The sequence below is a fragment of the Mirounga angustirostris genome, unplaced genomic scaffold (genome assembly GCF_029215605.1).
Source record: "Mirounga angustirostris isolate CCGP_5_RB_7025 unplaced genomic scaffold, mMirAng1.0.hap1 SCAF_7, whole genome shotgun sequence".
In the NCBI taxonomy this organism is placed as follows: Eukaryota; Metazoa; Chordata; class Mammalia; order Carnivora; family Phocidae; genus Mirounga; species Mirounga angustirostris.
Window position 1 is genome coordinate 60,350,402 of NW_026991715.1, and position 26,314 is coordinate 60,376,715.

Below are 26,314 nucleotides of genomic sequence, written 5' to 3' on the forward strand. Positions count from 1 at the left end.
ATAGCTAGACTTATGGGGATCATTTCATAATGTATAAAAATATAGAATCACTATGATGCACCCCTGAAGATGATAGGATATTATATGCCATTATACTTCATTGATAAATAGATAATAAAGGTGCTCAGAAGCACTGAACACAAGGTTAAATCAGAAAGGAGTATCAGCAGCCCAAGAAAAATCAACCTGGGTAGGTTCGCTGTGCTGAGAACTGGAAAAATGAATCTGTGATCGGACAGTCCTAACCTAGGACCGCTGGGTTTGCAGGCGAGCAGACTCTTTTCCCTTTACCTGGCGCCCCGCCCCTGCGTTCCCGGCTCCCCTCCTCTCTCCGCTCCACTCCGGGGTGCCCAGCCCGCTCCCCCTCCTTCGCCCGTCTTCAGGGCCTCTCTGCGGAGTCCACTCTGACCCTTCGACCTACGGCTGGCAGGCCCAGCATTAGCACTCCCCTAGAAACCCTTTCACCCCAACCTTCAGAAAACGAAAGCCCGAAAAAGCCCGAGAGGAGGGCGGGGTTCCGGGGGCTGCGGGTCGCCCTGGAGCGGGCATGCGCGGAGGCCGCGGCGGCCTGCGAGCCGCGGAGGAGCGGGGACGGCTCGGCCGGGGGAGCAGCCGCCTCGCCTGGACCCAGCTCGGGGAACTGACCCCGGCTAGCCAGCGCCCGCCCCGGCCTCCCGGCCCCACTTGCCGGGGGCTCGCGGGCCGGCCGAGCGGCAGGAGGGCCGAGCGGCGGCCGCGGGAGGGGCGGGGCGGGGCGCCGGCGACGGGTTGGCGGGCCGCCGGGGGCGCTGCGTACCTGGTAGCGGCCGGTGAGCAGCTGGCTCCGCGAAGGCGTGCACAGCGGCTGCGTGTAGTAGTTGTCCAGGAGCACCCCGCCGGCCGCCAGCGCGTCCAGGTGCGGCGTGCGGATGTTCGAGCCGTGGAAGCCCACGTCGTTCCAGCCCAGGTCGTCCGCCAGCACGAAAACGAGGTGCGGCGGCCGGCCGGCCCCGGCGCCTGTGCCCGGCGGGGCCGCCAGCAGTAGCAGGCGCAGCAGCACGGGGAGCACGCCGGGGAGGAGCGGCCGCCGCAGGCTGGGGCCTCGGGGCAGGCTCGCCGCGCCGCCCCGGCCCATCCTTCGCCGCCTACGGTGCCCGCGCCTGTGGCGCCGGCAGCCCCCGGCACCGCTTGTAGAATCAGGAACTGGGCGGCCGGGCCTGCCCCGCCCCCGCACGGGATTTCACCCCGGCGGGCGGCGGGCGGTAGAGGCCTGGCGCCGGAGCCCGCCGCCTCTGACCCGGGCCCCGGCCGGCGTGACGGGGGAGGAGCCGGCGGAGAAGCACCCGGTTCTCCCGCTGGCCCAGCTCCGCGGAAACTCCGTTGATGCTTGATGGGAGCCAAGATTCTTCTCTTTCCAGAGATGAACCTTGCATCGTAGCATCCTCAAAGAGGAGCAGATTTGATCTTTTTAGTAACTCTTCGCAATTTGCAAAACATTTTCTTTAAATTTCGCAACAAACTGGGCAGTTAGGAATTATAACGTACCCTCCTTTTTTTCAGAATCAAGAAGCCTGTAGTTGGTTGAGCCTAACCCAAACTCACATCCTGAGCCGTGATGTTTTAAAGGTCGTGGGGGAATCATTTCTAGCAAAAGAACTCAGACTTGTGCAAGTGGGCGGTGGATGGAAAGGCAAAACTCTAGGCGATGTTTCAGATTCATTTATGAATAGCATACGCCCGTGAAACCACTTCCTCCTCACTACCCAAAAGGGGGCTAAATACACACTCCGACTGCACGGTGTCCTTTTGAAGGTGCAGTTTTACTTAGGCTGCCCTGAGGAGTTGGGGGGCTGTTGCGTGACCATTAAGTAGCTCACTAGCTTGTCCAGGTATGAGCCTCTTCACGGCGGGCTCCGCGACACTCAAGTAGTGAGCCAAAGAAGTATAGTTTCTAACTTGCTTGAAATCATCTGAGGATGGAAGGAAAAAGTTCCCTTAACCACATGCTCACTGAATTGGGAAGTTAGCCTTACGACCACTGCCATCCAAAACTCTCTGCCTCTTCTAGTCTGGAGATAGACTGTAACTACAGTTATGGGGGCCAGGCGGTTATGCACCGTAGGATATATCCATTCAGGCTATCTGAATCTGATGCCATGGGAATTATTTCACAGCTTTATAAGTTGTGGATGACTGATAGCAATGGAAACTAATCCTTTTTTAAAAAACATTTTTAAATGTAAACTCAATTAACATATGATGTATTATTGGTTTCAGAGGTACGGGCCTGTGATTCATCAGTCTTATATAATATTCATTACATCACATGCCCTCCTTAATGTCCATCCTCCAGTTACCCCATCTCCCTCCAACAACCCTGTTTGTTCCCTGTGATTAAGAGTCTCTTATGATTTGTCTCCCTCTATGATTTTGTCTTGTTTTATTTTTTCCTCTCTTCCCCTGTGATCCTCTGTTTTGTTTCTTAAATTCCACATATCAGTGAGATCATATGATAATTGTCTTTCTCTGACTTACTTTGCTTAGCATAATGCCCTCTAGTTCCATCCACATGGTTGCAAATGGCAAGATTTCATTTTTGATGGCTGTGTAATATTCCATTGTGTATATATACCACCTCTTCTTTCTCCATTCATCTGTCGATGGACATCTGAGTTCTTTCCATAGTTTGGCTATTGTGGACATTGCTGCTATAAACATTGGGGTGCACGTACCCCTTCGGATCACTACATTTGTATCTTTGGGATAAATACCCAGTTAGTGCAATTGCTGGGTCATAGGGCAGCTCTATTTTCAACTTTTTGAGGAACCTCCGTACTGTTTTCCAGAGTGGCTGCACCTGCTTGCATTCCCACCAACAGTGTAGAAGGGTTCCCCTTTCTCTGCATCCTTGCCAACATCTGTCGTTTCCTGACTTGTTAATTTTAGCCATTCTGACGGGTGTGAGGTGGTATCTCATTGAGGTTTTGATTTGGATTTGTCTGATGCCGAGCGATCTTGAGCACTTTTTCATGTGTCTGTTGGCCATTTGGATGTCTTCTTTGGAAAAATGTCTGTTCATGTCTTCAGCGCATTTCTTGTTGGATCATTTGTTCTTTGGGTGTTGAGTTTGATAAGTTCCTTATAGATTGTGGATACCAGCCCTTTATTGATACGTCATTTGCACATATCTTCTCCCATTCTGTCGGCTGTCTTTTGGTTTTGTCAGCTGTAGAAACTAATTCTAGTTTATACATACGCCAATGACTTCTAGCCAGTGTAGTGACAATCCCCACCGCCCCCGTGGAAAACAGGTTTTGCCCCCACTTGCACATTTGTTTTAATATTCATGATCTGATCCTTGGGTTGTCCTTTGAACTAGTTTTAACACCTTACCAGTTTCCTCACTAGTGAATTAAATAAAATCTTTAACATGTATTCATTTTTATATTCATACAAGGGTTATGATTTTATCTTTTTTTTGAAAATTATCCTTTAGGGCGCCTGGGTGGCTCAGTTGCTTGGGCGACTGCCTTCGGCTCAGGTCATGATCCTGGAGTCCCGGGATGGAGTCGAGTCCCATATGGGGCTCCTTGCTCGGCGGGGAGTCTGCTTCTCCCTCTGACCCTCCCACCTCTCATGCTCTCTCTCTCTCATTCTCTCGAATAAATAAATAAGTAAAATCTTTAAAAAAAAAAAGAAAATTATCCTTTAACACATGGAGTGTTTTCCTTTTACATATAATTCTTTTTCTTTGCATGAAGTGGATTAGTTTATGACACATCCAAATTTAATCTCTAGTGGAATTTAGCAGGAAAAAATTTAAATTTAGCATTAAATTCAAAAGGATAATTTTGAAGAGCAGTTTGATTCTTATTAAGGCTTGAAATTTTTATTTAAAGACCCTGTAAGAGACAATAAAGCCTTGAGAATTCTCCACTATGGCTCTTGCATGTCCTTCCTCTCCATAACTGTTTCTCCCTACCCTGACAGAAATCAAATTGCCCAGGGGAGCCTGGGTGGCTCGGTCATTAAGCGTCTGCCTTCTGTTCAGGTCATGATCCCAGGGTCCTGGGATCGAGCCCTGCATCGGGCTCCCTGCTCAGTAGGGAGCCTGCTTCTCCTTCTCCCTCTGTCTACCACTCTGCCTACTTGTGCTCTCTCTCTCTGTCAAATAAATAAATAAATCAAATTGCCCAAACATGGCTGCTAACCTGCCGAAACAGTTCCTCCTTTGACCACCTGCTTCAGAAACTAGCTACACTTACACTGAGACTTCTCATATCCTGCATTTTTGAACAAAAATCTATGCTAATTGTGCTCTGGAAATGTGCACATGAGTTAGTTAAAAAGTTTATTTTTATGTATTGAACACATGATATGCGGTGCAGGCTAGTTATTATGAAGTCTCTCAATTGGACTTTGATATTTCCTGATGATTAGGCTCAGGGGATGGGTTTGTGCAGAAGTATCATAAAAGTGATATATCTTCTTGAGGCTTCATATTAAGAAGGACGTGATGTTGATTTATTATTTGATCACTTTGTTAAGGCAGTCATTTCTCCACTGTGAAGTTACTATTTTCCCCTTGGAACTACTCATTATTTTATGGGGAGATAATTTGAGAATACATTTATATTCTATTCTTTCTAAAACTTTGGCTTGTTTGTTTTAGCACTCACTGCTGCTTCTTGCTTTGATCTATTATCAGGATGGTTGCTGAATGGTGATTTTTTTTTTTTAAAGATTTTATTTATTTGATAGAGACACAGTGAGAGAAGGAACACAAGCAGGGGGAGTGGGAGAGGGAGAAGCAGGCTTCCCGCTGAGCAGGGAGCCCGATGCGGGGCTCGATCCCAGGACTCCGGGATCATGACCTGAGCGGAAGGCAGACGCTTAACGACTGAGCCACCCAGGCCCCTGAATGGTGATTTTCTAATTCCATCATCCCTTCTGTATTAATTAGTTGTCAAGTAGGGAAAAAGTTTGCCTTCTCTCCCATTAATTTGTTTATTTAAATCACTCAACTCATGGATTCTCATTTTAATCAATGTGCTTTACTATAATTATTTTGATCCTCAAATTTCCTTTGATTTGATCAGTGGGAGCCCCTTCAGTCTGGCTCTTGTATCCTTTTGGCATATTCTTTTCACCTTTGAACACTCCCTTACTTTTTGGTACAACAAGGTATTCTAGGTTCATCTTGTACTTTTCCTTCTCCAACCCTGGATTTAACCATTTCTACAAGGAACCCTCCCTGATTGCTTTCAGTGGAGGATGGCATCTAGAAACCAGTATCTGTGCTATAGTTGTGCTCATTGCTACTGGGCTGTCCTTATTTCCAGGATCTCTCATCAGACAAAGATAGGAATTAGATGTATAGATTCACTTAGGCATACATAAGTAGGTATATGTAGTATATTGATACATATGAATAGGTATAAAACCATGAGTTCATAGTGAATACCTCCAATTCTGCTTTCCCCCTTTCCATACTATATGGGTAGTACCAATTTTCATTGTTACCAGCCATTAAAGGTCATACTTTTTAATTTTTGCCAATCTGATATGAGAAATGATATCACAGGATAGTTTTTGGTTTTGCATTTCTCTTATGAGTAAGGTTAAAAATCTTTTGAGATGTGGAAGGGCTGTTTTTACATCACTTTTGTGAATTGTGTCATTTTCAACTGGTTTTGGTCTTTTCCCTCTCAAATTTAAGAGTTCTTTATGGACTAGAGATGTTACCTCTTTAACTGTGATATGTACCAGAAATATTTTCTACCAGTTTCTCAACTGTCAAATATTTTGTTGTGGTATTTTTTGATATGCCAAGTGATTTTTTTTTAATGTGGTCAAATATAGCAATTTTTTTATTGCCTTTGGATTTTGAGTCATGATTAGACTTTCCTTATACCAAAGTTAAAATAAAATTCACCCATGTTTTCTTCTAGCATGGTTTCAGTTTTCACATTTAGATCCCTGACCCATTGGCATTTATTTTTATGGATGACGTGAGATTTGAATCTGATTTTACCTTTTTCCAAATGGTTACCCAGTTCCTAGCATCATTTGTAAAGAAAATAAAGAAGTCTATCTCTGCCCCACTGCTATGAGATGTCACATTTATCATATGCTTAATTTTCTCATATATTTGAGTCTATTTCTGGGCTTTCTGTTCTATTCCACTGGCATGTCTGTTGACTCATACACCAATACCACACTGTTTCAGTTACAGAGGTTTTATAGTATGTTTTAATGTATGATAGGAATAGTGACTCCTCATAACTTATTTTTTAATGCTTTCCCGGTTATTCCTGCATGTTTGTCTTGTCATATGAACTTTAACATCAACATGTCCAGTTCCATAAAAAAAATAGGTTGGTGGGGCGCCTGGGTCATTAAGCGTCTGCCTCTGGCTCAGGTCATGATCCCAGGGTCCTGGGATTGAGCCCCATGTTGGGCTTCCTGCTCAGCAGGAATCTGCCTCTCCTTCTCCCTCTGCCTGCCGCACCCCCTGCTTGTGTGCTCGCTCTCTCTCTGTCAGATAAACAAAAATTCCAATAAAAATGTTTTTAAAAAATGTGTTGTTTTTATTGGAATTGCATTAAATTTATAAACTAATTTAGGGGCAACTGAAATCTTTGTAATATTAAGTTGTCTTATCTAAAAACAAAGGTTATCTTCCATTTATTAAGTCTACTTAAGTCTTTTAGAAGTTTCAAAAAATTTTCTTCATATCAGTTTTGTGCTTGTCTTGTTAAATTTATTCCTAAGTATTTTATCTTCTCTGTTGCTACTGAAAGGGGGCTTTCTTTATATCCTTTAACTGGTTATTATTTGTGGACATGAAGGTTACTGATTTCTGCATGGTATTTTATATTCTGCCAAATGCTGAATTATTTCACTTTTTTAGTTTAATTATTGATTTTTAAGGGTTTTTCCAGTACATAATCATATCGATAAAAACCATTCCAATCAGTTAGAAGATGCAAAAATTAGGACTGAAATAAAGTCAGCTCCCAACTCACCAGTGGGTATAAAAGTTAATTTGGGGGTAGGTAGAGTACTTGGAACTTGGGATATATTTTTTACAAAGAAAAGATATTATACAGGGGCACCTGGGTGGTTCAGTCGGTTAAGTGTCTGCCTTCAGCTCAGGTCATGATCCTGGGATCCTGGGATCAAGCCCCAGCTGGGCATACTGCTCAGCAGGGAGTCTGCTTCTCTCTCTCCCTCTACCTCTCCCCCACTGCTCATGCTCTCACTCTCTCTCAAATAAATAAATAAAAAATCTTACAAAGAAAATATATCATACATAACACTTGGTTTGCATCTAACCCCCACAAAACCTATTTAACCCATAGTTAAAATCTCTTACCTCCTGAAGTCAATAAAAAAAAAAGACCAACAATCCATTTTTAAATGGGCAAAATATAGGAACACAATAGTTTATAGGAAAGGAAATATAAGTGGTTATTAAATAAATGAACGGATGTTCAACATACTAATCGAACCTTCAATAATATACCACTGATATTAGTGATAACTCACTGCTTTGGGTATGGTATAAAGAAACAAACCATCTCATACATTAATCGCAGAAGTAAAATTTGTTATAATCTCTAAGGGAAACAATTTTGCATATCTATCAAAATACACATACACTTTAATCCAGCAATTCCAGTTGTAGGAATTTATCCTTCAGATATACTCAGTGCGAGAAACAGCATATGTATCAAGATAACCACTTTAGTTTTATTTTTATTAGAAAAAGGCAAATAATAGGGCCTGGAATTATGGAATTATCATGGAATACTAATTCCATACATAATTTATGTATGGAATACATATAATTATGGAATACTAAGCAGTCATTCAAAAGGATGATATGGAATAATCTCCAAAACATATCATTAATTTTTAAAAGTTAGGCAAAAAACATTATGCTTGGTATACCTTAATTTGCTTAAAAATATATGTATATATGTGTATATATACCTATGTTCACATATTTTCATATTTTAAGAGAGAGGTGTTTACGTATTTATAGAGTATCTCCAGAAGGATAAGAAGAAATAATAATATTGTCTCTGGGTAGACAGGTTGCAGACAAGAATAGGAGAGAGATTAATTTTTCACCATAGATCCTTTATGCATTGTAAATTTTTAACTCTCTCTCTATATTATCTATTTCTAATAATAATGGTAATAACATAATTTGCATTTAAAGAAAAAGTAAAATGCATTATCAGAACATAGTGCTAAGACAAATATTCCGCAATGAACATGTTTGGAAAGCCCCAAGGCCATGCACTAAGACAATCACATCGATGCTCTTGCTGGGCCTCCTGATTTCTCCAGTTTGCAGACCCCCTAGTTCTTGGCATGGTGCTAACTGGCTAGAAGCTATGCTTAGAAGTCAGGATACCCACGTTTCAATGCTTCTGCAAACCCGTTTTGTTTCAGAGTCTTTGAATATGACAAATATTGCATACAAAGTCTAAGCAATTTTAAACACTATCTCTAAATGTTTAACCGTTGGGGTAGAGATAATGACAAGAAGTCTTTCTTCAGATAGAGAACCTGAAATTCACTAACTAAATGTGGTAAATTACGGTTGGTGTTACTCATTGCCCCATTACCGCCCTGGGTAGTCCAGAAGGAGATAGACTTGAACGTCAGAAAGAATATCCAAACTTTATTACTTTAGATGTCAGCTATTAAATTATTTTCACACAAAAAAATTATTTTCACAATACATTTAATCTTGGAAACTGATCTAGGATGGATTTGTTTCTACCATATCTAATTGAGGAAGAGAGAGTCTTCTTGAAGGCCTGTAAAGTCATATACCAGACTTACAGATGATTGTTCTTAATGTTCTTTTACCTTCTTCTAGTCACCAATACTTACATGCATAAGTTATATTAACTACTATCAGTTCTAACTATTATCACTGCATTAATAATCATTAAGCATGTAGGAATGTAATTCTCTATAAGCAGCATCTTCAGGGGCACCTGGGTGGCTCAGTCGTTAAGCATCTGCCTTCGGCTCAGGTCATGATCCCAGGGTTCTGGGATCGAGCCCCGCATCTGGTTCCCTGCTCAGCAGGAAGCCTGCTTCTCCCTCTCCCACTCCCCCTGCTTGTGTTCCTGCTCTCACTCTCTCTCTCTATCAAATAAATAAGTAAAATCTTTAAAAAAAAAAAAAAAAGCATCTTCAGTATATTGTTGGTTTTGTTTGGTGTGTTAATATATGTGCATGTATTGAAAAAAAGGGTCAGATTTTAAAAAGAAAGATTTCTTTTAGCTCTAATATATTCCCGATTGCTGAAATTGATAGTCTAGATAAGAACAGCTATGGCCAACTCACACTGAAACTCCCTTGACCCCCTCTTCTTGCCCATTGCTTATCACCTCCTTCCTCCTCAAAACTAACTAGAGAGAGTAGAAAGTAGAAAACAGCACCATTGGTTAAAAAAAAAAAAAATTTTGTTATAGCATTTTTTGTGCATAAGACAATGCACTAGGGGTGCTTGGCTGGTTTAGTCGGTAGAGCCTAAAACTCTTAATCTCGGGGTTGTAAGTTCAAGCCCCATACTGGGTGTAGAGATTACTTAAAAAAATTTTTTTTAATCTTTAAAAAAATAAGATAGTCTACTAAAGTATATATAGGTCAATTAATTCTCACAAAGTGAACACACCCATGTAACCACCACCCAGATCAAGAAACAGGATGTTGGTATTACATTTTATCTCATTTCTTCTTTCCTTCCCTTTACCTTTCACACACCCCGAGCCTTAGTCTTCACACAATATTTACTATATACAACAACTGAATTGCATTCACTTTTTCTGTACTGAATGTTTTACATTTATACCAATTTCTTAAGCAGTTCTAGACCAATACTTTCCAACCATGCTTAAATATCTCAAACCAATGTGAACGCTTCAAAAAATAAAAATAGTCATACTATGTGACAAAAAAATAAGAAGCCACTCTTACTAGATAAGAAAGTGCAATTAATATATATCTATATTAAATTTTTAAAAAGTGAAACACATACATAGTTTTTAAAAAGTTAAGTTAAGGGCGCCTGGGTGGCTCAGTTGTTAAGCGTCTGCCTTTGGCTCAGGTCATGGTCCCAGGGTCCTGGGATCAAGCCCCGCATCGGGCCCCCTGCTCAGCGGGAAGCCTGCTTCTCCCTCTCCCACTCCCCCTGCTTGTGTTCCCTCTCTCGCTGTGTCTCTCTCTGTCAAATAAATAAATAAAATCTTTAAAAAAAAAAAAAAAGTTAAGTTAAAAGGGTGTACTGTGAAAAGTGAGTTTCAACCCTTCTCCAGGAATATTAGTGTTACCCTTCCTGAGATAGTCTAAACGTAAGTACAATTTAAATATTAAAGTTTTTCCTATTAGAACCTAAATGATAGCATATTGCATATTATAATATGCCATGCTTTTTAAAACTAATAATGTAGGGGCACCTGTGTGGCTCAGTCGGTTGAGTGGCTGCCTTCGGCCCAGGTCATGAATCCAGGCTCCTGGGATGGAGCCCTGCATCCGGCTCCCTGCTCAGCAGAGAACCTGCTTCTCCCTTTCCCTCTGCCTTCTGCTCTGCCTACTTGTGCTCTCTATCTCTCTGTCAAATAAATAAAAAATATCTTTAAAAAAATAATAAATAGCCCTTTATTTTTTAACATTTTTTAAAATAGCCCTTTTAAATGTGTTAGTCCACCCCACAACCTTCCCCCATCCTGGTAGCCATGTTTGTACCTGTTGACCTGACCCCTTTGGCCAGGCCTGCACAGACTATGTTGGTGTTGTATGCAAGTCATCGTCTATTGCTATGCGATCCATTTCATGATCTTCCTCTGTTCTGTTCTGTATACAAGCTACGTGTCCCAGGCTCCTTCACCTACTTGCTCCCACATGGGTTCAGCCAATGGGAGGCACTGGTGGGAGATTGGAATGTGGGAGGAAGAGAGAAGCCAGGGTGTTTTTTCCCTTCTTTTGGATTTGGGTAGCATCTTCAACAGCATGGTTGAGTCTCCTCTGTGGTTCCTGCTCCTGCTGGCCGCCCCTTCCCAAATGGTCCTAGTGTTGGCTTGGCAGCCCCCATCAGTGCATTCCTTACTAGTTCTCCAGGTTAGGAGAGCACTCAAATACTGCTCTGTTGATTTCTTCCAGCACTGTAAGACCAGCACCTTTTGTTTCTCCCGGCATTCTTTGAGGTTGGATTGTTTATTCTGAATAAGTGACCATTTGCTGAGATTTGGTTATTGCATGATCAATAACCTTCTCCACAGGTTCTGTGTATTGCTCCTTTGATTAGAGTCTGATATAATATTTTATGTAAATAATTTATCCGGTAACTAATAAGATACTGAAAAATCACAACTTAGGTAACTCTAAAATTATGCCATTGATGATTATATTTTAATTATTTTTTTAGTTTTAACAACCATTTAAAAAGAGGAAATATTAATTTTAGAGATATTGTTCAAAACCAGTAAGATATTTCATGTATGAACTAAAATCTGCTCTTACTGAACACAATGTTGTATCTCACAATTTGCCCTCTGTTTCATAACCAACATCAATAGAAACTCTGAGTGATCACATAGAATGACAGAATTGAACTCAACTTCTGCTTCTTTGTATTTACAATCACTCTACTGTTTCAGTGTGGGATAACTAGCTCCACAGGGATTGAAGACTCAAATTATGCTTGAAGGAAGCTTGAATGATTCCAGCAGTAAAGAATTTACCCTTGAATGCATATAGCTGAGCCTGTTAGTGGTAAGGGCCTGTGGTATAACCAGAGCTTGTCTAAATTTTTCTTAAAGATTTTTATTTATCTATTTGAGAGAGAGAGAGAGAGAGAGAACCAGTTGGGGGAGGGGCAGAGGGAGAAGCAGACCCCTGCAGAGCAGGGAGCCCCACGTGGGACTTGATCCCAGGACCCTGGGATCATGACCTGAGCTGAAGGCAGACACTTAACTGACTGAGCCACCCAGGTGCCCATCTCCAAATTAATTTCCATGTGGAACCCAATATTTAATAAGGTAAGCAATAAGTATGTGCTAATTTGAACTACATAGATGATCAAAACATCAACAATTGCAACAACAAATGATTTAGACTAAAAAAGTGTTTTACAGGGAGGAGGATTTGACATAATGAAATAAAGAGAACTGAGATAGTTAATGGCGTCATTGAACCTACCTCCAGACTTACTTTGTGATTTAATAAAATAAACTGCTTCAGCTGCTGTTAATGGGATATTTTCTTACTTGCAGCTGAAAGCTTCCTAACTGGTACCCTCTCTACCTGAGTAGGAAGCTGCTCCTGGATAGTGAGAGTCTGTTCCCCGCCTCCAACTCCTTACCTCCTAGTCCTTTTTCAATATGGTCTACCTCCCGCCCTCACTGGCCCCCCAGAAAGAGCTCATGCCAATGGCGCCAATGAGACTGTGGTCCAACCTCAAAGGCACTTCTCAGCCCTTAATCTTACCTGACATCTCTTATCTTTGGACACAGTTTGCCATCCTCTCGTCAAAATGTTCTCTTCCCTTGGCTTTCATGACACCTCAGTTTGTACCGAAATATACACCTGGTTTTTTTGTTGTTGTTGTTAAATGCTTGACCTGGTCTATAAATGCCACAAAGGGACCATGTCTGTTCACTGCTTTTCCAGTGCCTGGCCTGTCGGAAGTACTCAACGAACACTTGTAGACTAACAAATACTTCAGTGAGGAAAGCAATTACTCAGAGAACTTTAAATACAGGAAAGGCTTGAGTAGATGATCACGTAGTCTGTTCTTGGCTGGCAGCAGGGCTAGGAAAAGCAGGTCTTCTGGCTTTCTGTCCAGTAACTGTTTTACCACCCTGTCCCTCCTATGCTTCATGGCATGCTGATACTTCCAAAGTGTACACCTGGAGAAAATATAAGTAATGTGTTAGCCTTTTATAATTCATAAAGTAGCTTCTATAAACTACTGAACTATTCTGGAGACTCATTAATGGCAGACAGATAAGCAAAGGCAGGATCAGTTTGACTTATATAGGATGGTTCACCAGGAGAAGAGTTTGATTTGATTTGGGGCTCTTGGCTTTTATGAGGCTTTGGCTAAAGGATGCTATTTGTACAGCTGAAACTTTCTTCCTCTCACAGATGCTTTGTTTCCTTATAACGTCAATCTTTCTGTGCAGTTCAAACATGCACAAAGTCCTCTCAGTAATATTCCAGAATCTCTTTGCTATTTAATGGGCCATAAAGCATACTTAAAAATGGGTTTATCTGTCACCTTTCCCATCAGAAAAGGAGTAAAACATAGATTAGAGGTGAACACCAGCAACCTAACAACATCCATCAATGTTTTGATAATGTGTTGACTAGAAAGTGTTTTTGCAGTTCTAAGAAGCTTTCCTAGCTCAAGGGAAGAAAGCACCCATCATCCACTATCACATTCTTAAGAACACTCGTTCCTAAACCATAGACATGGGCTTCTGCACATCAGTAAAGAGTACTTTCAAGCATGCTGGTTCTTTGCTCTTCATGGCTGACCCTAATCCTGGCCCCGTTCCTGTGAGGCCTCTCTCAGTGCCTGGCCCACTCTCCAGCAGCTAGAGGTTTTAGGGAGGCTCTTTTGAGTCGAGGTGTTCACCTAACAACCGGCTGATAGGCCATTGGGAACTGAAAGCTTCAGAAACTGGTCTTTCTCTCAGGGCCTCTCCCCTTGTCAGGGGTTCTTGCTACCCCAAGACTTCTCTTACATCTTTTCTTCATCTTTTCAGCTTCAGCTTTTAGGGATCATCGGCTTATGCTCCGATGTTTCACAGTTCAAATTTCCATGGGATGAAGTCTGGCTAAGTGGTCTCGTAGGTCACTGGTCGGCCTATGCATTGGCTGATGCCAAACCTTGCACCTAGCCCAGGTCCACCGGCTGGGTGGGCATGGGATGCCAGGGTGACTTAATAGCACCCAACAAACCACAAAAGATGGAATGAGCACAACTTCTATTGATCTGTTCTAGTGTTATATTAATTGGAGGACATGAATTCAATGTTGTACTTTCATTATTGATTACTGTACCAAAAAACCTGGAATTGTCTATGTTGCAGAAAAGGAACCCAGAGATGGTAAATAAGTATCTTAATGGTTGTAGGACTAGAGAGAGGCAGAAAGTAAGAAATGGGATCTCCCAGGCAAAGGCTTTAACCAGCACCTAATAAGAGATAGTGGATATGGAGGGTTTTTTTTTAAATTGAGGTATAATTGATTTATAACATTGTATTAGTAAAGATTCAATATTTATACACTGTGAAATGATCCCACCAGTCTAGTTACCAACCATCACCATATAAAGTTATATTTTTTTCTTGTGATGAGAACTCTTAAGATTTACTCTCTTAACTTTGAAATATTCTGTGCTATATTAGCTATATTCACCATGATACATATACCCCCAAGGCATATTTATACCTGGAAGTTTGTACCTTTTTGACCCCCTTCATCCATTCTGCCCACCCACCAACGACCCTCCACTCTGGCAACCACCAATCTGTTCTCTGTATCTGACTTTTGTGATGTTTGTTCATTTTGTTTCTTAGATTCTGCGTATAAATGAAATCATATGGTATTTTTCTTTCTCTAATTTCACCTAGTAGAATGCCCTCCAGTTCCACCCACATTGTCACAAATGGCAAGATTTGTGAATTCATGTTAAATACCCAGAAATGGAATTGCTGGATCAGACAACAGCTCTATTTTTACTTTTTTGAGGAACCTCCATACTGTTTTCCATAGTGGCTGCACCAAGATAATATTCTTGACAATTAGGAAATTATCAAGATTATCAAATTTTGTTACCAAGATTTCCCTTTTTTCTCATACAAAAAGCTATACTGAAGAGAAATGAATGGCCTATTGGAGTTCTAATATATGATTGATTGCTTTAATCAAACATTTTAAATGTATACTTGGCACTTTTGTAAAACTTACAAGAAATTATTTTACAATTCTGTAATTACATTTTATGTTTCACATTCAACTTTAATACCTAGGAAAGACTCAATAAATGTTCAACAAATGTGTATATAACAAATTGCAAGTGATAAGCCACCTTTTATAAAAAGATCTGATTTGTTCAGTCAACTAAATTCAATTTTGAAAAATTTAGCAGGAATTATTTCTAAATACATCTTTTTTCCTTGCTGTACACAGTGCTAAGGGCAATCCTGTCAGCTCTTAAGCTCTTGTTTTACCTGCTTTGTCAAATGCTCTGTGAAAGGATATTCAGAGAGGCACATGTGATGTCAACTTGCATTAATTCTTTCCCAAAGAGAGGTGTTCAGTATTCAAACTGTGTTTTTACTGGCACAATCTATGTTTCAGCTTCATTTCAGAAAGCTCTATAAGCGCTGCTTCCTTTGGAAGACTATTCTTTTTTGCAATTACTCTTCTAAAACAACCTTTGAAAGGCCAATAATGATGCCCCATAATACCGCTTGCAGGGAATTCATTAAGAAAATAAGCATTTCAGAGAATTGAATAAAAATTCATGTATCAATATTAAATTTTACTATTTTCATTGTAGATATATTATAAAAAATTAAAACTATCCCTATTCAACTACTGTTTCCCAATGAAACAAATCCATCAATAGTACTACTTTAGTTTTTTATGTAAAACAATTTGTTTTCAGGTACAAGAACCATAAGCATATATTCCTAAAATTATACAATGTCCTCTAATTCAGTTATAGTAGTGATTGTATATTAGTGAACACCTAAATGTTTTGCTGAGTTTTACAAACAATATAGGTTAATAAAAACATTCATTTCAAATGTCTTCGTTTGAAAGAACAACGTAAATCACTAATCCATTATTCTCTCTTGCTGAGGAAAGAATTGAGAAAGGTTTTATTAGGATCATAAATCTAGATTTTGAGGATTTTGAACTGAATTCTTGGTTTCTTGTATTCTCCCAAAGATCAGTTATGGTGTTTGGCAGAGTCACAGAGCTAACATAATTCAGTTGCCTGCTGAAGGTCTTTTTCAAATGTCATCCTTTCCACTTTTCTTCCGAACCCGGTTTCTGGTTGGTTCCGTCAACACCAAGGGTTCCTGTATGACGCTTGCTGTGTAATTTTTGCCCAACAGCTCAACTTCCACCTGCTGTCCTACTTTACTTAGCTCTACAGGGACATAGGCAAATGCCAGACTCTTCTGGATGCTGTAACTGTAGCTTCCAGATGTCGTGTTGCCAACCACCTGAAAAACAAGAGCCAGCAATTCTCAGCATCTTGGCCACGGTTTTGTGCTGCTTCTCTCCAGATTCAAGTAGGTTCAACTTACAACCTGAAAGTCTTAGGGATTACTGTCTGTGGGGCTAACACTAGGAAGAAAACTTTACTTTTGAGGAGTAGGCTTGCAAATTATGAAAAATAATTCCAAAATACCTATCAACAGCCTCGAACTTCTCAGTTTTAAATCACACCTAGTTTTTTTTTTTAATAGCTGGCACTATTTGGCTCAGTTTCATGCCAAGAGATCTGATAGGAGGAAGACTCAAACGTTTTCATTTTAAACTTTAGAAAAGAATTCTCTTCCATCATCCAACTAGCATGGCAATAATAGATACAAGGGGAAAAAATTCTAAAAATCCAAATATAAATGTAGTCAACTGTTCCTGTTGGGATTGAGGACATGGCTGGCCAAAAGAGTGCTGAATTAAACTACTGATACATCAATAGTCAATGTGAAGCAAACATTCTATGAATACACAGCATTTAGCAATTCCTGGCAATTGGTAGGCACTTAATGTTAACCTCACCCTCTCTAGATCTACCATGTACAAAACATTTTGCGGGCGCCTGGGTGGCTCAGTCATTAAGCTACTGCCTTTGGCTCAGGTCATGATCCCAGGGTCCTGGGATCGAGCCCCACATCGGGCTCCTTGCTCCGCGGGAAGCCTGCTTCTCCCTCTCCCACTCCCCCTGCTTGTGTTCCCTCTCAGGCTGTGTCTCTCTCTGCCAAATAAATAAATAAATCCTTAAAAAAAAAAAAAAAAAAAAACATTTTGCTGGACATTCTAGAGCATGAATGAGGTTTGGTTCCTACCCTCAGAAGCTTCCAGCCTGCAAGTTGAGGAATTAATAGAGATACAAGAAAACAGAACCGAGAAGCCAAGGAAGTAACCATCATCAAGCAGGATTTGTTCTCCATTTGGAAGGGGGATGGAATTAGGTAGGTGGAAAAGGAGGATGAAACTTTCCACGATGAGCGGAGACATGGAGTCAGGCATGAGCAATCAACATCAGGGAGGATAAAATGGAATCACATGGTATGGCAAACCAGAGAAAAGTACTGAGCAAAGAAACAAAACCCAGGAGATGAAAACAAAGGCTTTACGCTGCAAAAATAAATAAATAAATAAATAAATAATCTAATCAGGCTTCTTATAAAGATAAGAGGATGAGTCGAAACCAGATCTAAAGGAAAAGATGAAAGAGAAACAGTAAAATGGAAAAAAAAAAAGTGATAGAAAGTGTCAGGTTAAAACACCATATTTAAAAATTGTAAAAGGAAGGGGTGCCTGGGTGGCTCAGTCGTTGAGCGTCTGCCTTCGGCTCAGGTCATGATCCCAAGGTTCTGAGATCAAGCCCCGCATTGGGCTCCCTGCTCGGCAGGAAGCCTGCTTCTCCCTCTCCCACTCCCCCTGCTTGTGTTCCCTCTCTCGCTGTCTTTCTCTGTCAAATAAATAAATAAATAAAATCTTTAAAAATAAAATAAAAATACAAATTGTAAAAGGAAGACAACAAAAGCAAAATATGATCTATAGCCCTACTCAGAATGGCTTCTCCTGGCCACACAACAATGCACTAGTCCTTACAGCCTTACCGTTTCGTACAGCAAACCACTTGTAGCTGGTGCTCAAACACATTCACGGCCGGGAATCTTTCAGCCGCCTCAGCAAAGAGCCCACTACAGTCAACAGTCTTATTACAGCATTTTTCATCTTTAAGATGCTGACACATTTATGACATTAAATACAGACTCGTGGCTCTATAACCCCAGTTTGTAATTATCTCATGGAAACCCCAAATCAGAAGCTCTCCATATCATTTCTGAACTTATTATGGGGAGAACTGGTTGATTAAAAGAATAAAAAACATGAATGTATTCATTAGTAAAAGCTTCTTTGGCAGATTATTAACTGCCAAGGTGTTGCTGAGAGAACGCATATGCTTTAAAATGGTTTTTCCGGGGCGCCTGGGTGGCTCAGTCGTTAAGCGTCTGCCTTCGGCTCAGGTCATGATCCCAGGGTCCTGGGATCGAGCCCCGCATCGGGCTCCCTGCTCAGTAGGGAGCCTGCTTCTCCCTCTCCCACTCCCTCTGCTTGTGTTCCCTCTCTCTGTGTGTCTCTGTCAAATAAATAAATAAAATCTTTTAAAAAAATAAAAAGAAAATAAAGAAAAGGAAAAACCATTTTAAGATTTTATTTATTTGAGAGAGAGAGAGCACAAACAGGGCGAGCAGAGGGAGAGAGAGAGAGAGAAGCAGGTTCCCTGCTGAGCAGGGAGTCCGACACTGGGCTGAGTCCGGGGATTCCGGGATCATGACCTGAACTGAACGAAGGCAGATGCTTAACCAACTGAGCCACTCTGGTGCCCCTAAAATGGTTTTTTTCCTTTAGATCATTGTTAAGTAAAATAAGGCAGGGATTTGGGTCAGGAAGTTTGGAGTTTTAATCACAGCTTTTGGAAGACTTTCTTGGTAACCTTGGTTTCACTCCCTAGTCTGTAAACCTGAGGTCTAAAGAGGTAACCTGATTTGCTTGGGCAAGCATCTTAAGAAAACAAGAGGAGGCCACAGCAAGGCTCTAGGCTAAATCCCCTAACTCACTGGGTCAAAAACCTACCATCCCTCTTGAGAGATTGCGTGAACCATTTCCCCAGGCCTTCCCATCTCTCAAAATCCCAGCAGTGATTCATCTTGCAGTTACTGCTGCATGAGTAATGTAAAGAAATAGCAAATTTACTGTCCGAGTGCTATTTTTAGTGTATTTATTGAATGTGTTGCTTTCTGCTAGATTACTTTCGTTTCTCCTTTAATTTCTCTCTAATCCAATGCTAAGTAGCCCAGAGTATTTTAGAAGTCCAGACTTTCCTTAGTATCTTATTACTAAATTTCTAAGGAAAGGTTTTCCCTAACAATTTTATATCATTCTACCTTAAAATCTTCCAGATTCAATTAAATCCATTCCTTCTTTTTGTTCTGTGAATCATAAAAACAACCTGTGCCCACCCTCTGCCTAGCAGCTTTTCATATTCTTTGTTAGACACTGACTTTCCTTTTACCAATATAAGCAATCCTCATTTATGTTTAGCCTTTTCTTGTTCCTCTCTGTGAAAATTCAAGACCCCTCTGACTTAGGGGAGCTAACAGGGTAGATGGCCTTTGAAGGAGAGGATGTAATTTAAGTTGGATGATACATTGTATTTCTTTGGCTGTCCCTCTGTGCCTTTGTTTTTAAATAATAAAAAAAAGACTGCTTTCTCAACTCTCCAAACTTCATTTCTACAAAACACCTGTTTTTTGTAACTATAAAATATTTTTAATCAAGCTTGAATAAAATACACATGGCCATAATCAAGATTCTGGTCAAAATTAACCTATGATTGGGGCACCTGACTGGCTCAGTGGGTAGAGCATGCAACTCTTGATCTTGGGGTTTTAAGTTCAAGCCCCATGCTGGGTATAAAGATTACGTAAAAATAAAATCTTTAAAAAAAATTTTTTTTAATTAAAAAATAACATATGACTAAGATAAGTGACAAGACTAATTCTTTTGGATGCCTTACAAATGGACTCTTCCAGCCATTTTCAGAGAAATATTTAGCAATGGCAACATAATTGGGAAGAAAAAAACCAGGATTACCTAACTTGGAAGGACAACATTCATCCTAATGCATAAAGAATTATGCATTATGCAGTTGCTGAAGAGACAATTGCTTTAACCAGTTGCTAAGATTAGTGAAACTACTTACATTAGTTGCCTACATCCTTTATACAAAACACCTTCTTTAAAACTTCCCAACAGGGGCACCTGGGTGGTATAGTCAGTTAAGCATCCGACGTTTGGTTTCAGCTCAGGTCATGATCTCAGGGTCATAGGGTCAAGCTCCCCATCAAGCTCCACGCTCAGCATGGAGTCTGCTTAAGATTCTCTCTCTCTCTCTCCCTCTGACCCTCCTGTTCATGCTAATAAATAAATAAAATCTTTTTAAAGAAAGAAAATAAAAAAACAAAACTTCCCAACAAAGCTGCTTTTATAACAGAGCCCTTTTCATATGCCTTGATTTTTAAAAATTAAGCCTTATTTAAAATCATAATCCCTCCTGGCTTCACTGCCCATCTCTCAATCGGACTTTCCTTTTCCTCAGGGCACTCAGCACCCTCAGATGTGCCATTTAGTGAGTATGTTCACTGGCTAGCTCTCTCTCCCCTGGAATGTCAGATCCATGGAGGCAGAGAAGCTCATCTGTTTTGTTCACTACCACGTCCCCAGTGCCAAGCGTATCTCTACCACATAGTAGACAGATTTGTTGAATAACAAATTTGTACCTTATAAATTCATACCTTATCCCTGGCAGTGAGAATATTTGCAAGAATAGAATACCAAATACCAAAGGCAGTACAAGTCCCAACGAAGTCAGGAAATAGGAGCAAGAACTATTTCCTATCATTCCAGAGTATAAAGAGGATCCAGAAGATTCATTTGCATGGTGAGAAGATGACCCTACTGAGCATCAAAGAGCAGACAGGCAGGTATCAGGAAATTCAAGGGTTATTTTTAAAGCCAGCTACAACTGAATTAACAGCTCTGTAAGCAGATGGCATCTGGGAGGAAAGATGAAAAATATAGCAGGTAAACTCAGCACACTGATACAGAAAAGGAAATAAAATTCAAAAATGGAACTCGGTTTTCAGCTCAACTCTCCCAGCTTTGAGATATAGTTGACATGTAATGTTGTGTAAGTTTAAGATACAAGTTTCCAGGATTTTAAACTTGCATTTGGGTGTCAAGTTTATACTGTGTTCATCAGGGTTGGTGTGGGTTTGCATAGAGAACATAACATAGGGGAGCCTGGGTGGCTCAGTTGGTTAAGCATTGGACTCTTGATTTCAGCTCAGGTTGTGACTCGGGGTCTTGAGATTGAGCCTTGTGTCAGGCTCCACACTCAGCAGAAGTCTGTTTGGGGATTCTCTCTCTCCCTCTGACCCTGCCAACTCCTTTCCCCCTGCCTCGCACTCTCGCATTCTCTGTCTCTCAAAAAAAAAAAAAAAAAAAAGAACACAATAGCATCATCGGTCATTCCATGGCCAAAACAGAAAGCCAGTGCAGGGGCTGGTGTGGACCATATTAGAAAGCTGGCTGAGAACGAGTGAAAAAATGAGAGAAGAAAGAGGAGGTGGGGGAAATTTGATGACTAGGGGAAAAATTAATTAGAGGTGCAAAGAATCTAAGACATGATCTCATCATTTTGTAGATGAGAAAATGGAGGCCCAGAGAGGCTAAGATCAGGTCAAGCGAAGCAGCTAGTTAACGGCAGAGGTGATTATCACAGGCAATTGTGGGCAAGTATGAAGTGTGAGGAAAAGCCTATTAAGAAAAGAGGTCTGAACCAGACATTTAGAACAGAAAGGAGGAGGAGACAGTGAGGTAAGAGGCTCAAAGAGAATGAACTCAGCACAATGAAGGGTAAAGTGTTTAAGAGCGAGCTCGAAATCTGAGAAGAGTCTCTTAGCTTCATAGGGTCTAATAACATACACCTGCTTCTGGGATGTAGGACAACTGTGGGTCTTTAAGTAAAGAGAATACAGTGGGACATGAGCAGAGACAGAGAGGACAGCAAACTGGAGTATTCAGCGTGGCTTAGAAGGCAGGGTAAGCAATGCCAAGTCCAACTATACCCGGGTCAGAAACTGGTTCTGTCCATCACTAGCCGAGCAACCTCAAGCAAGTTACTTCACTTCTCCGAACCCCCAAGCCTCATCTCTAAAATAGGATGACCATACCTATCTGGGAGGGGTGTTATAAAATTAAATGAGTGCATAAGAGATATCCAGCACATAGTAGAAACTGTGTAGATGTCGGTTGTACATCAAATGGATCCATGCCTCAGCCCCCATGGCCATTTCTTTAGTAAACCAAAGACTGAGACTTGAGGCCACTGGCTTTCTCCCCCTCCAGTACTCCCTTTGTTACTGAAGAGAAGAGGGAAGTGAAAACAAGGATCAAGGAGGCATGAGAAAAAAACCCATGGAACCAAATCTGAGTCTTTGGGTGTTGGCCAAGCAGACCTTGTTCAACAGGGAACAGCTGTTGCAATGAGCCTCGGTGGCCATGTGCTCACCCCCTACTCTACGGGGAGAGTACCCCATCTGCCTGCTAGCCCCAGCCAAAACACAGCAAAATCATAAACCAAACTTGGTCTTATGAAGAGTTGGAAAAAGTCAAAGACATGAAGTTCTACTGGTAAGTTATCTGGTTTTACGGAATGCCAACAGACAGAATAAAACAACATTCCCAAATGGGAAGAAGGCACATTTACCCTTTCTGAAGAACTAAATGGTTTCTACCTTTCACTTTACTTTCTAAGGCTCTACCCTCTGTTGTCATGGAGATTTTCACTTGGAATTTTTTTCTGCAGGTGTGCTAAGGTTAGAATTACTTCCTTCTCCAAGATCCCTTAGAAGCTAAACTAGAATGCCAGAATTTTTTTTTTAATAAAATCCATCTCTTGCATTCAAAGATCATTTGAGCCTCTAAATTATACCTTCCTCATTGTCCATTGTATTTTAAGTCCTTTGTTTTATTTTCTTTAATCGAAGCATAGAGAAGTTGATGTTTTTAAAAATGAACATTTCATTTTCCTTTCAGTTAACTGATTTCTGTTTCTTGAATGTCAGCTCAGAAATCAAAGTGTGTCACGCAACCAATAGATAAATAAATAGCAAAAAACAAAACAAAACCCTAAAAAACACAACTCTAAAAGGAAACAGAGACAAGGAGGGTTTCTGGTGCAGAAAAGCTGCAGTGGCCCCTGGCCATGAGGTCCTCAGCACTCACCTTGCCATCATACCAGATGCTTTCATTTCCCTCCGGATCAACATCGTCCGTTGCCAAGGTGAGGCAGACCAGTCTCCGTTTCAGCCCCTTGGCTTTAATCTGTTTCAGTGCTTGCTTTCCTATGAAGTCTGCTGGCTGCAGGAATCCAAGATAATGATGATGAATGAATGCTCAGACACTGTGACAAGGTTAGAGATGCAAGCATTTAAATTTGTCTTTGCGATTTTCTCGCCAATTACACATCAAATAAAAATACAGATTGGATCAAACATCTAGACAAATATTTCTTAGTCCTCAAATGACAGTATCAGCCACCTTTTCCTTCAGAATAGGTTAGACTTAAGGGTAATAACTTGTGATAACAATTATACCAGAACCACCTAGGCAGAAAAACAGAAGGCATGATATTGCGATGGTGGATTATGAAAGCGACCCTTGGATCTAATGATTCTGGACAGCATTACTGGATGGTAGTGACCAAAGTACTACGCAATTTCTACCTATAGTAAGCCTCTTTCAAGAAGGAAATTCATGGTTTTGAAATGTGATGTCAAAACACCCCTGAAATATTGCATTTTTTTTTTCCTTCTTTAGAATAGTGATCCAAGAAATGTGTCAGCTGTTGGCTTGTACTCAGTTCATTCAGGAATGTTATTGACTGCCCTATGTGTGAGACATCATGCTAGGCCCTGTGTGGGTTACAAAGTTAGATGTACATTTTGATCAAAGAGCTTATTCTCTAACACTACGCTTTTCAACCTTGTTTTTCCTCCTTCTATCCAACACATGATGGATGATGTTCCTCTTCCTAATATGTTCCCCTGGGCACACTCAGGGTTATTCCCAGTGTAACACAAGTGAGAGTGACATTGCTCTAGGGATAACCTTGAGTCCATGCTTATGTGTTTAAAAAAAAAAAAGTAGGAATCATGCAAACTTCAGGACTTCTATATTTATTAGTCTTCACCTACAACAAACAGGTGAGTGAGGACTCCTCAGGGGAGACACTTAGCTAATAAAGGAGGCAGAGTTCTACCTAACCAGCATGCCAAGGACACAGGGTAAGTGTGAGAAACTAGGCAGAGGCCAAGGGCAGTCAGAGTGGAAGGAGAGAAGGCTGACCCTGGAGGGGCGTGGGCTAAGGCTTCTACATAAGGGAGCCAAACAAGCATCTCTGATCTTCCCGGGAAATGGGGGATCTTTGATATACAAATCACATCGCTACAAAGGAGATTTAATTAGAGGTTACAGTGTGAGACGGGGAAATTCTCAAAAGAGTTCTCCTGAAACAAGAAAGGCAACAACTTTAATTTCCTCATTGGCCAAAGAAGAAAGGAACCAGTATCTCATGCCAAAAATGTCCTCTGCCACCAACATTTAGGATTTATACAGCTCCTTCTGCACACAAACCATTTAGGGTTGGGTGCAGTAAGTCCCCTTAACCTCTCAATGAAACAGTGGGAAGGGTCCTCACATACCCTCTGCCTGACACCTCCCAGTTCACTCTTCTATGGTTCGGACCTTCCATGTGAAGTATGATTTCTATAGATATTGCAACTTGAAATTGCTGACCTTCACATGAAACTGAAAGTTTTCCACTGGCCAAGATTAAAATAATTGTAAAATGAAAGTCCGATTATCTTCTCCAGTGTAATCCAGATGGTGAGAACTATAAAGCTTTATTATGAAGCCAAATAAAAATTCAAAGACAGCTGGACCCGATGTTAATTAAGACAGGACTGCTGGGGAAAAAACAAAACCAACCCACCCACAGAAAAAGCCTGATTCATTTGAATTCCTATGTAGGATAAATTCATGATAATAGAAGTCTTAACAAACTGTCACAGCATTCCAGTGGGTCTCAAGGGTTAACTGACTTCAAGCTTATGCACTCCTTGCTTGCCAACTTAAGTCCCTTAGTCTGTAGCCTTACGAACTACTTTTCTTGAGATCTGCAGACCACTGGCCTTGAGGAGGGAAGAACCAGACTTTCCCAGAAGATAAGACCTGACCACATTCATAAACAGTCACCACTGATGCCAGCAAGTCTGTTCCGGGTCATGTCAATGGACAACTAACCACCTGGGCACCCGCTTCCCTTGTCCCCACCCAGGTCCCTCACCTTCCCCTTTAAACCCTCTGCCTTTGCCAACACAGGAAGATGGGCTTTGGGATGTTAGTCCTGAATAAAGCAGGCACCTTCATTTCCCACCGCCTCTCCTCTCTCTGGTATTGACTTTCCAGTGGCAAGCAGCCCACCCAACCTGAGTTCGGAACCAGTTCTGTCTAATAACAAAACCAAAGTTCATTATAGTTAAAACATTTCTAAATACATAAAGAACTTTAAGAATAACAATTTTTTTTTAAAGATTTTATTTATCCATTCATGAGAGACAGAGACAGAGATGCAGAGGCAGAGGGAGAAGCAGGCTCCCCGCGGAGCAGGGAGCCCGATGTGGGACTCAATCCCAGGACCCTGGGATCATGACCTGAGCTGAAGGCAGACGCTTAACATACTGAGCCACCCAGGCACCCCTTTTGCTATCTTTTTAAAAGACGTGATATCGTGGATAAAAATGGTGACAAGGGGTGCTCTTTAGAGTTCTTGTCTATATAGAAATCAATGTAAAATAAAAAAAAAATTCTTACACTTTGTGTGGAAAAGCATCTTACAACAATACTGAGCAGCCAGTGGGCTAGTTTGTGTGATTTGTGGAGTGCCAGGAGATCCTAAGTAGTTTCCTTATCTCCTGTAATGGAATCTGATCTTCCCCGTTAGAGAGTCATTTAGATCTTGAAAGTTTTGGGTCTTCCTGAGTCCCTATTAGAGAATTTTCTTTCAATTATTTACTCAACTGTTGTTACGCCCCTACTGTGTTCAGAAACTGTGTTTGGCAGGAGGCATTCAGAGATAGAGTATGTTCTTGTGGCTTCTAGGAGGCCCCTGATGTGACTCCTTCCCTCCACATCACAACACGCCCAGTCCTGAACCACTTAGGCCAACATCTGCTACACCTGCGGCAAAAGCTGGCCACAGCCAAAGCTTTCAGAAATGGGTCCCTTCATAGGGTGCCTGGGTGGCACAGTTGGCTGAGCGTCCAACTCTTGATTTCGGTTCGGGTCATGATCTCGGGGTCCTGAGATCGAGCCCCATGTCGGGCTCCATCCATGCTCTTCTCAGAGTTGGCTTGGG

The 26,314-nt window shown here is 41.2% G+C and overlaps 2 protein-coding genes across 4 annotated transcripts in view; both read right to left on the minus strand.

The window, feature by feature from the left end:
* Nucleotides 1-1,276, minus strand: part of ARSB (arylsulfatase B) — a 166,652-nt gene extending 165,376 nt beyond the window's left edge. The window contains exon 1 of one of the 2 annotated variants that reach the window (XM_045897092.3): nucleotides 797-1,274. In XM_045897092.3, the coding sequence (XP_045753048.1) occupies nucleotides 797-1,114 (318 nt within the window). In that variant the 5' untranslated portion in view covers nucleotides 1,115-1,274. Of the gene's footprint in view, nucleotides 1-796 lie in introns of both variants that reach the window. The other variant, XM_064596286.1, reaches the window with a different exon arrangement.
* Nucleotides 1,277-11,929: 10,653 nt separating this feature from the next.
* DMGDH (dimethylglycine dehydrogenase) overlaps nucleotides 11,930-26,314 on the minus strand; it is a 70,120-nt gene continuing 55,735 nt past the window's right edge. Inside the window, exons 15-16 of one of the 2 annotated variants that reach the window (XM_045897128.3) lie at nucleotides 23,122-23,256; nucleotides 11,930-12,917 (exon numbers count right to left, since the gene is read on the minus strand). In XM_045897128.3, coding sequence (XP_045753084.1) covers nucleotides 12,879-12,917; nucleotides 23,122-23,256 — 174 coding nt within the window. In that variant the 3' untranslated portion in view covers nucleotides 11,930-12,878. Of the gene's footprint in view, nucleotides 12,918-14,866; nucleotides 16,257-23,121; nucleotides 23,257-26,314 lie in introns of those variants that run through there. The other variant, XM_045897120.3, reaches the window with a different exon arrangement.